The 10,976-nt window shown below is 42.7% G+C and overlaps 1 protein-coding gene across 1 annotated transcript in view; it reads left to right on the top strand.

Annotated features, from left to right (window-relative positions):
- The window catches only part of LOC119414476 (FRAS1-related extracellular matrix protein 1), a 19,069-nt gene that overhangs the window by 5,517 nt on the left and 2,576 nt on the right, over window positions 1-10,976 (top strand). Inside the window, exons 5-7 of the mRNA XM_037681569.1 lie at window positions 3,740-4,063; window positions 4,158-4,266; window positions 5,636-5,767. Of these exons, the coding sequence (XP_037537497.1) occupies window positions 3,740-4,063; window positions 4,158-4,266; window positions 5,636-5,767 (565 nt within the window). The remainder of the gene's footprint in view (window positions 1-3,739; window positions 4,064-4,157; window positions 4,267-5,635; window positions 5,768-10,976) is intronic.

Here is a 10,976-nt window from a genome sequence, read left to right as displayed (position 1 = left end):
AGCCTGGAGAGCTGCAGCAGACGGCGTGGAAGCCTGGAGAGCTGCAGCAGACGGCGTGGAAGCCTGGAGAGCTGCAGCAGACGGCGTGGAAGCCTGGAGAGCTGCAGCAGACTGCGTGGAAGCCTGGAGAGCTGCAGCAGGCGACGAGGGAAACTTGGAGGTTGCAGCAGGCGACGAGGGGAACTTGGAGGTTGCAGCAGGCGACGAGGGGAACTTGGAGGTTGTAGCAGGCGACGAGGGGAACTTGGAGGTTGCAGCAGGTGACAAGGGGAACTTGGAGGTTGCAGCAGGAGACGAGGGGAACTTGGAGGTTGCAGCAGGAGACGAGGGGAACTTGGAGGTTGCAGCAGGAGACGAGGGGAACTTGGAGGTTGCAGCAGGAGACGAGGGGACCTTGGAGTGTGCAGCAGGAGACGAGGGGACCTTGGAGTGTGCAGCAGGAGACGAGGCGACCTGGGGAGAAAAATCAAAAAGGGTCTGATTAACTTGAAAAATCTCCTCAGGTAAAAAGGAGTGAAAAAAGGGAATGTCTTTATGTGTAGGTGTGGTGACGGGTGCCGCCCCCACCGGAAACCTGGAAGGTGAGGTGGTGGAACACGCCCCCACGGAGTCACTAGGAATAAGCTCCGGAGGTACGGCCAGGCTGGGTCGAACAGCCGCAGCGCGGAGTGGCGGTGAGAGGCCGGATTCCGCCCCCACCAGGAACCTGGAAGGTGAGGCGACGGAACCCGCCCCTGTAACGTCAACTGGACCGGACTCACCGAACCGAACAGGAGTGGACCGGAGCTCCCACGGGACGCTGGATCTCACTCCCACTGGAAACCTGGAAGGTGAGGCGGTGGACCCCGCTCCCACAGAAACACCGGAACCAGCTCTAAAGTTCTGCTCGGCCGACGAGACCGGGCCGGTCGCCGCAGACTGCCTCCGGAACAGTCTTCTGCCACTACGGCGGCAGTGGGACGGCGGAAGGACAGGGACGGAGTGGAGCTCGTCCATCTTGGCTCGAGGAGGAAAAAAGAAAAAAGGTGAGTGTTGCCGAGAGAGACCCTGCCCGCTGGGTTCTAGTCTGGTCGCGTCATAATGTTAGGATTTGTGGTCAGGAGCGAACCCAGAGTGCAGAACAGGGACTCAACTCGGCAGAAATACAAAAATAGGAATTTAATGATAAATGAAAGTACAAAATAACAAGCTGACGGGGCAGCAAAACTTACATGAACATAGGAAGGAGGCACGGGAAACTCAGGAGGACTCAGGGGACTCGAGGAACCAGGAAGACTCAGGGGAAGACACAGGAGACCCAATGAATACGACGCGACAACGAACAAGACAGAACAGACGGCTTATATACAGAGACGAGACGTGATAACAAACAGCTGGGACGAGACATGGGTGGCAACAATGGAACTAATGAGGGAGCACGAGGGAACACAGACACAAACCGGGCCACAGAAAAGTACCATCTCTACATTAGGACCTTCATGATATGGGATGTCAGGGCAACAGGTCTATAGTCATTGAGGACTGATGGGTGAGTTTTCTTGGATACTGGAACAAGGCAGGAGGTTTTCCACTACACTGGAACCTTCTCCTGTGTCAGGCTAAGGTTGAAGAGGTGCTGCAGAACCCCACAGAGCTGCTCTGCACAGACCTTCGGGACTCTGGGACTGACACCATCTAGACCTGCAGCTTTATTTCGGTTCAGTCTTTCCAGCTGCTTCCTCCCCTGACTTCTAGAGACGCAGAGGGGGGAGGCAAAGGAGGTATCAGCATCTTCTGATTTGATTGAAGACCAACATGTAGAAGAAGAAGGGTCCATGAATGAGGTGGTGAATAAAATATTTAAGGTGTGACAGGACAGCCTTGGGTCAAAGGAGGGTGGTATGTATGTTTGGCTGTGGGCAAGAGAGGAGGATGCTGAGCTTGTTCCTGAACTGAACCTATTGAAGAACGTGTTCAGTTCATTGGCTCTGTCCAGGCTTCCATCCTTCTGATCCTCCTTCTGCTTGAAGCTTGTGATCTTTTTCATCCCTGACCACAACTCTCTGATATTGTTCTGCTTGAGTTTGCTCTCCAGCTTCTTCTAATACACCTCCTTGCTGTTTCCTGTCTCGACTTTTAGTTGCTTCTGTGTACTCCTCAATAATTCCCTGCTTCTCTCCCTGAAGGCTCTTTTTTCTGGTTTAGCAATTCCTTCAGGTCAGTGGTGATCCAGGGTTTGTTATTGGAGAAGCATCTCACTGTTCTGGTGGGGATGGTGTTGTTTACACAGAAGTTTATATAGTTGGTCACACACTCAGTCATGGCATTGATGTCCTCTCCATGTGGTTGGCACAGTGCATCTCAGTCTGTAGCCTCAAAACAACCCCACAGGGCTTCTTCAACTTCCATTGACCATTGTCTCACTGTTTTCTTTATTACAGGTTGTCTCTGAACAAGGGGTTTATAGTTTGAGCAGAGAAACACTAGATTGTGATCCAATTTGTCAAGAGGCGGTCTTGCTTTAATGATGTATGAATCCTTGACAGTTGCATAGAACAAGTCCAGCATTTTGTTTTATCTGGTAGAGCAGCTGACAAACTGTTAGAATGTCGGAAGTGTAGCAAAGAGTGAGACATGATTAAAATCACCCAATATTGCCACAAACGCACTACGTTATTGTGTCTGTAGCTTAGCAACCACTGAGCTGATGACATCACAAGCAGTCTTGGCAATAGCATAGAGTGGAATGCAAACGGTTGCCAAAATAACACTGGTGAACTTTCTTGGCAAATAATATGGAAGACAACTTACTACACATATTGGGCTGAACCACAGTTTTGCTGAGTGTTTAGAGCAGTCATCCTCCAATGGGGAAGTTGGGGGTTTGATTCCACCAGTAGTCACATGCTGAGGTGTCCATGGGCAAGACACTGAACCCCTCATTACATCTGATGTGTGTCCCATCAGTGTATGCATGTGATAAAGCACTGATTAGTCTTTGTATAAGTATGGTAGAGTGCTGTATGAATGGGTAAATGAGAGAACAGATTGTGTTGTAAAGAGCTTTGAGTATCTTGATAAGATAGAAAGTTGGTATATACAGTAAGTAGAGTCCATTTACCATTCCATTTACATTGAGCTGAAATTTTGTCTGGAGGTAGCTTAGAGCGAACTCCAACATGTAGTACAGTCAAATCAAATTTGAAAATGGCCTTAACATGGCAATCCAGATAAAAGTTACTCCTAGAACTTTCTAGTTCTTATATCTTAATGAGTCAGGGTGGCATGGTGACTCATTTGGTAGAGCTGTTGACTCTCAGTGACAAGGTCGCCAGTACAAATCCTGGCCTTGGACCTTTCTGCGTGGAGTTTGCATGTTCTCTTTGTGCATGCGTGTGTTTTCTCCAAGTACTCCAGTTTCCTCCCACATACCATAAACATGCATGTTAGGCTGATTGGCAACTTTAAATTGTCCCTAGGTGTGAGTGAGAGAGTGAATGGTTGTTTGTCTCATTTGTCTCTATGTGTCCCTGTGATGGACTGGAGACCTGTCCAGGGTGTCCCCCACCTCTCACACAGTGACTGCTGGATATGGGCACCAGTGACCCCCACAACCCGAAAAGGAAGAAGCAGGTAAAAGATAATGGATGGATGGATGGATGGATAGATGGATTACTGAGTCTTTTGACTTGCTTTAGGTCTGATTTTGAGACTTTATGTAACTCTATAAACTTTTCATTCATTCTGAATTTTTTTTTAGTCCGAGCAGGCTTGGATTCCTGTGAGGATTGGCGGTGGAATGCCCAACCAGCCCCCCAAACCATCCTTCATGTCCATGTTTATCCTGGAAGTAGATCAATTCATCCTCACTCCACTTTCCACGGCTACACTGGATGCTGAAGACGAGGAAACTCCCAAACAGCTTCTTGTTTTTAACATCACCAACCCCCCCAAGGAAGGCTTTATTACCCATCTTTCTGACCACACACGTCCAGTTTTCTCCTTCACATGGCTTGATCTCAATGACATGCTCATTGGGTACCAACCTCCAAATTCTTCACACACTCAACGTAGTAATTATGAGGTAGTCTATCTCTTTAGTGAACTTTTTTCCTCCATATTTTAACTATTCAATTTGTGATATCACCAGTATATTTAAAACTGTATTTTCCCAACAGGTGGAATTTGAGGTTTATGATTTTTTCTTTGCGAGGAGTCCATCAATGACCGTTCACACTTCTGTAAGAAATGCAGACACAAATGCACCAAGAGTCTCCTGGAACATGGGTAAGTCAGCTCGCTCATGTTGATTGATTATATGGCTTTTTAGAATTAAGAATAAATTTATACTGTTAAAAAATACATATAATCACACACAGAGCTTCACTGACTTATTAGTTTGGCTGTATTACGTTTACAATTTTTTAAAACTCAGACATACCCATCCATCTCCATTTTAGCATTGAGCACAAGACTTTGTAAAAATACTTTGAACAGTTTACTGTCTGTATCTTTTACAAAAGGAGAAAAAAAAAATCTGTGAGATGGAAAGATGAACAAATAACATTTTACAGTACGTTCGAATAACTTCAAGCATGTGACATAATATTCAGGGAGCTTACATGGCTTCCAATGACTAGATTACTATTATTAGTTAATTATTAATAATTAGAAATTTTTGAAAAAAGGAAAAAAAAAGAAAAACTGCACTGAAATTTTAAAGTAAAAAATAAACAATATATAAAAAGTTTTAATATAACATTTTATTTTTACTCATTTTTTAGGTCTTCTCTGAAGGCCCAAAGGTTCCCCTAGGCTACCTAAAATTTGTGTTGTGACTTAATAACAGTTACTACAATGTTAAATTTTAAATTTTAGCCCAATTTTAGTTAAATAGTTGTAAAATGGACTCAGTAATACACATTTTGGGGGTGTATTAAGATCAATTGGCTGGTGGCAGCCATCTTAACTTGGGTTGATTTCAAAAGCTGTTAAGTCAAACATATCCACTGATTGCTTTTAAACCGTTTTAATAGAAATTGTCTAATTGTTCAAGAGATGTTTTGCTAAAACACGGACAGCATGGTGGCGCAACTGGTAGAGCTGCTGCCTCTCAGCGAGCAGGTCCCCAGTTCAAATCCCGGTCCAGGGGCCTTTCTGGGTGGAGTTTGCATGTTCTCTCCGTGCATGTGAGGGTTTTCTCCGGGTACTCCAGTTTCCTTCCACAGACCAAAAACATGCATGCTAGACTGATTGGTAACTCTAAATTGTCCCTAGGTGTGAGTGAGAGAGTGAATGTTTGTCTCGTTTGTCTCTATGTGTCCCTGTGATGGACTTGCTACTTGTCCAGGGTGTACCCCGCCTCTCGCACAGTGATTGCTGGACATGGGCACTGGCGACCCCCGTGACCCAAAATGGAAGAATCGGGTAAAAGATAATGGATGGATGGATGTTTTGCTAAAACACACACAAACACACATGCATGCGCGCGCGCACGCACACACACACAAATTAATCTGGCCTAATGTAAAGATGTCATAACATTTTAAAATTTGGCGCTCAATCATTTTTTATTTAATCCAGAACAAGCCATGGTTTTACAAAATACAGAAAATCTTTATATGTGCACGTTTCCTAACCGCCTTTTAATGTGCAGGTCTGAGCCTCCTAGAGGGTCAGTCTCGTCCAATAACATGGGACCAGCTCCAAATTGTTGATAACGACAACATGAAAGCTGTTCGAATCATCATTGTGGATGGGCTGCATCATGGACAGCTCACTGTAAGAGGTACTAGCACAACCACCACTGACCGAGACAGAAAATTTATGTTTCATCATTTCTTCACAGCTTTATTATTCAAATGTAATTAAAGATCACTGTTCTTTGAAAAACCGCCCACCATTTCACTTTACAAAACACTAAGATACAGTATTTCCATGTTCACCTATATAATGAATGCTCATGCTCTGCTTTAAAGAAAACAAATGTGATTAACTAGAGTAAGGCTGGATTGTTAGAGACAGAAGTTCAATGAAGAAGTCATGTATATGAGTAACGGAGTGTAAGAGTTAACTGATACAACTCAGAAGTCAAGTTTAAAGTTTAAGGTGTATGTACTGTAAGTCAGACTCCTACTTACAAAGAAAAGAACAAGTATGAATTGGTCAAAATGAGTTCAAATTTATTACATAGCACCTTTCAAAACCAAAGTTACAAAGTGCTTGTTGCTAATCATAGGCGTTGCAACAACTATATGTGAAGGGGACATGTGTCTCCCCATATTAATTTTTTTTTTTTTATTTGAACCCCCCACATTTACCATGAAACAGTAATTCACCCAGCGCTGTTTCTACTGTATTTCTTTGCGAACTAATTCATTCCACTTGATTAATAGGAGAATACAGAAACCAATTAAATCCACTCTGGGTTTTCCTGGTTACCTACAACGTTGGTTACGTACTGTAACTCCAGATTCTATGAGTATAGATGTAGCCCTTTAAGCTTAAAGGGCTACATCTATACTCATAGAATCTGGAGTTACAGTACGTAACCAACGTTTTATGTGCTAGTTTAGCGCCACGTTAGTGCTGGCCGTTGTTGACGGGGGTGGGGATTAGGATGTGTGAGACAAGCAGAGCGCTACGTCTGTAGCATCTTAGCTAACACATCTGTATTAGAGGATGACACAGGAGTGGATTTTCACTCCTGTCTTGTCCTGGTCCCACAGAAAAAATCCTGTCCTGTCCCAATCCTGGTCCAGAGTAAAAAAAAATTAATCCTGTCCTGTCCCACTCCTGGTAACACGATTCCTGTTCCTGTCCTGCTCCTGTTCAGAATCACTCCCACTCCTGTCCTGCTCCTGTTTTTCATTTAATTTTTAGGAAATACATTGAATTTGATTTGATCTGATCTTCTACCCATTCCTGTTTAAATTACTTTGTGTTGTGCAGTTTTATTTCAAATGATATGGCAACAGGAACAGTTCATCTGTGGTGAAATAGAGACATTTATTTACTTAATCCAAACAAAAACCTTCACTAAATATCATAAAACAAATAATCCATGGCCTGCAGTCCATATAATTTTTCTACGGAGGATCAGCTGCTGAGTCCCTGTTTCTAGCTCTTTTGAAAGTCAGTTACAGTAAAAACAAAAATCAAAACCAGTACATGTGTCCCACCATGTCTACCTTAGATGAAAGAACACAAACATAACAAGTTGCATTTTACTAATTTATTGAGCAATTGTTTCCTTTAAACAGTGACATTACTGTCATGTTTTAAATTGTTTAAACAAACAAACAAAAACAAAAAAAGAAAAATAATGTACCAAGCAGAGAACTCAACAAATAAAAATGTTTAAAGGCATTATTATACATTGGACGACGTCCTCAAGAAGTTCAGTCTATGTGGTCGAGGTAACGAGCTTGTTTGGGCGAAGCAGGATATCGTGCATCTTCCCAGACTTCAAAGCATCATTTACAGACTGGAGCATTGCAGGTCTGGTGTTCCACCTCATCTCTCCACAGCTGGACCAGTCCAGAGCCTTGTGTAACCTAAAAGTGAAAGACGACAGTGCACGAGTCAAAATAGGGTTACAGTGATTACAAACTACAATTTGTTGCCCTTTCTTTTGGAAAAAAAATATTTTATCAAAAACAAGAGATTTACGATTGAAATTAAGTTAAGAAAATGTGACATTTGCAATTATAAATTACAGAAGCTCAATTTTTCTTTATTTATTTCACTTATCATATTTTATAATTATTTAAGCAGCCTCACCAGGCAGAGATTACAAGATTATATGTATCTTACCTGCTCTTTTGAAGTGTGTGACAAGGATCTTTGTGTCCAAAGCTGTTTAACAGCTTGCTTCCAGAGCTAACAGCTTCCTGTGTTAGGTAGAAAAATTAAATTAAATTAAAGACAAACAAAAAGCTTAGTGCTACTTCTTGTGCCATGCTTTATAAAACAGTTATTGAATAAAGGATTTACTTATGTAGGTAAACATAGATGTTTTAAAACCTGTTAAAATACACCAGAATGCAAGAAATAGCAGCTACTTTATTAAAAAAGTTATGGAGGAGGACCCACAGACCTCACACCAATATGTCCCCCCTACAATAACAGTTATTATAATGTATATGTAACCAGCCTTTCATATAAAATCTGGGATATTTTTACCGGAGAATGCGTGCACTTTAACCAGGAAGAGTTCGGGTTTTTTTTTTTTTACATTACAAATAGCAACAGATAATGAAGATTTTAACCTAAAAACCCACATAACAAAGCAGAGCATAATTTTTTAATTAAAAGGGACAAGGTGGAGAAAAATGCACTGTTTAAGTCTGTTCATTTACTGACGGTAAACAAAGCAGCTCCTCACAGCTGAGACTAAAGTTTAAAGCAGCTCAGCACCAACACAACTCTTATGAAGTTCAGGTTTATTTGACACTTTCCTGCCTGTTCTGTGAGTTTAATAGACAGACAGTTACTTTTTACCTTGTATTGCAAACAATTTTCAGTTACTCGGCGCTTCGCTCGCTGCTCCTCCCCCTCTCAGTGAAAAGCTACGGCTTCAACAGTTGACTCCTGGGAAATGTAGTTCTTTTGACTTGTGTTAAAGTGAAGGCTTACTGAAAGAAAACTACAAAATAGCTGCGCCCGTGTTTTTTTTTTTTTTTTCATTTTCCTTTTTGGTTATTGGTCAGTTCCCGCTCCTGTCTGCTCCCGTTAGCTTTCAGTCTGGTCATGTCCCGGCCACGTGAGTTATAATGAGGTTGACTCCAGTCCCGCCGGAATCTGGCCGGAATCACGTGACCGGCGATACTCCCGAAAAAATGTCATCCTCTAATCTGTATTGCTTGTCGCTAGCTTAATGCTACATTCGTTCTGGCAGTTTTTGACGCGGGGTTGGGTAGGGGCTAGGATGCGTGAGAGAAGCGGAGTGTGTTTATTCACACAAGGAGAGCTGTTGGTCAGACCTCTTCTTGTTGTGCCATGTTCTCTAAAATAGTTATTCAATCAAGAATTTAAATGGTAAATGGACTGTACTTACAGTATATAGCACCTTTCTATCTGATCAAGATACTCAAAGCACTTTCCACTACAATCTGTGTCCTCATTTACCCATTCATATAGCACTCTACTACATCTCTACAAAGCTAATGGAACAAATCAATCTAAAGAGACTAATCAGTGCTTTATCACATTCAAACACCGATGGGACACACATCGGAGGCAATGAGGGGTTCAGTGTCTTGCCCACTTATGCTTTTGCTTTCTTATGTAGGTAAACGTATATGTTTAACAACCCATTAAAATACACCAGAATGCAGGATATGGCATCAACTTTATTAACTTAATTACTTCCTTAGATAGAAAAGTTTACCAATTGGCTTTTATGTATGTGAATGTTCCTGTAAAGTGCCCTGAGACAACTTTGTTGTGATTTGGCACTATATAAATAAACTGAATTGGCAGCACGGTGGCACAACTGGTAGAGCTGCTGCCTCTCAGCGAGCAGGTCCTTGGTTCAAACCCCGGTCCGGGGACCTTTCTGGGTGGAGTTTGCATGTTCTCCCCGTGCATGCGTGGGTTTTCTCCGGGTACTCCGGTTTCCTCCCACAGACCAAAAACATGCATGTTAGGCTGACTGGTAACTCTAAATTGTCCCTAGGTGTGAGTGAGAGACTGAATGGTTGTTTGTCTTGTTTGTCTCTATGTGGCCCTGTGATGGACTTGCGACCCGTCCAGGGTGTACCCCGCCCCTCGCACAGTGATTGCTGGACATGAGCACCGGCGACTCCCGTGACCCAAAATGGAACAAGCGGGTAAAGAAAATGGATGGATGGATGAATTGAATTGAATTAAAAAAAATTCTAGGGAGGACTCCCAGACCCCCCCACCTCCACCACACACACACACACACACACACACACACGCACGCACGCACACACACACACACACACACACACACACACACACACACACACACACACACACACACACACACACACACACCATTGTGTCCCCCTACATTACAAATGCTTCTGATGCCAATGATGATAATACAGTAACAAGCAGTGTACCAATGTCCCCCGTTGCTGAGGTATTTGAGTAGTGAATGTTTATAGTTTTTGAGATGAGTGCTTTTCTGGATTAAAGTGAACAGTGAATACAAGTAAACCTTAATATTTTTGGTACTATATATTCAAGTGGGTAGGAGTTAAACTGTGTAGAAGAGCAGAGGGAAGTTGGTTTTTATTTCTTCTTCTTATCCAAGGCAGATCAGAGTGATGGATCCTTGAGAGTAGAGGGAGCATATTTATCCACTACCAGGTGCAGTTCTAGAGCCAGGGAGTGACCAGTGGTGGTCTTGTCCACCATAGATTAATCTATGGCCACCTCAAGGGCCACCACAATCATTTGAGAAAACCATACTTTTAACCAATATAATCATTTTAGATTTTGACTTGGCAACCCAGTTTTTGATAGTGATGTTTCTTGAGCCTAGATGTAGACACACCAAAATGGAAGTCAGTATGTCACTTATTTTTCAAATTATCCTGCTCACAGTATGCACAAATGAAGGGTATTTCTCATTCACCTTCTTTGCTTTGCAATGGGGGACAAAAACAGAATCAGAAAAAAAAATAAAAGCAACTAATAGGATAAAAGAACAAAAACAATAAAACAATGTAATACTAATAAAGTAGTGTAAAAATCAGACCTAAAGCCTGTACCGTATTTCTCCTACTGTTATCCAAGGAGAGTGCCCTACCTTGTCAACAGAATCAAGTGCCCTGCCTACCAAATGTTCTTTACCCCCCCTTCGACAACTGTCGGCACTGATTTAGAGCAAAACTAGCAGCGCGCAATACAGATGCGCTAGTGAAATATGCTACTGAAGTAGCAGTCCGCTTGTCTCATGCAACCCGCCCCCCCCCCAACAGTAAGGTAGTCCTAAGCTAGCATGCAACAGATGATCTCCCCCC

This window comes from Nematolebias whitei, chromosome 1, assembly GCF_014905685.2.
Source record: "Nematolebias whitei isolate Nwh7 chromosome 1, NemWhi1, whole genome shotgun sequence".
Taxonomy (NCBI): domain Eukaryota; kingdom Metazoa; phylum Chordata; class Actinopteri; order Cyprinodontiformes; family Rivulidae; genus Nematolebias; species Nematolebias whitei.
This window is presented reverse-complemented; position numbering and strand designations above follow the sequence as displayed.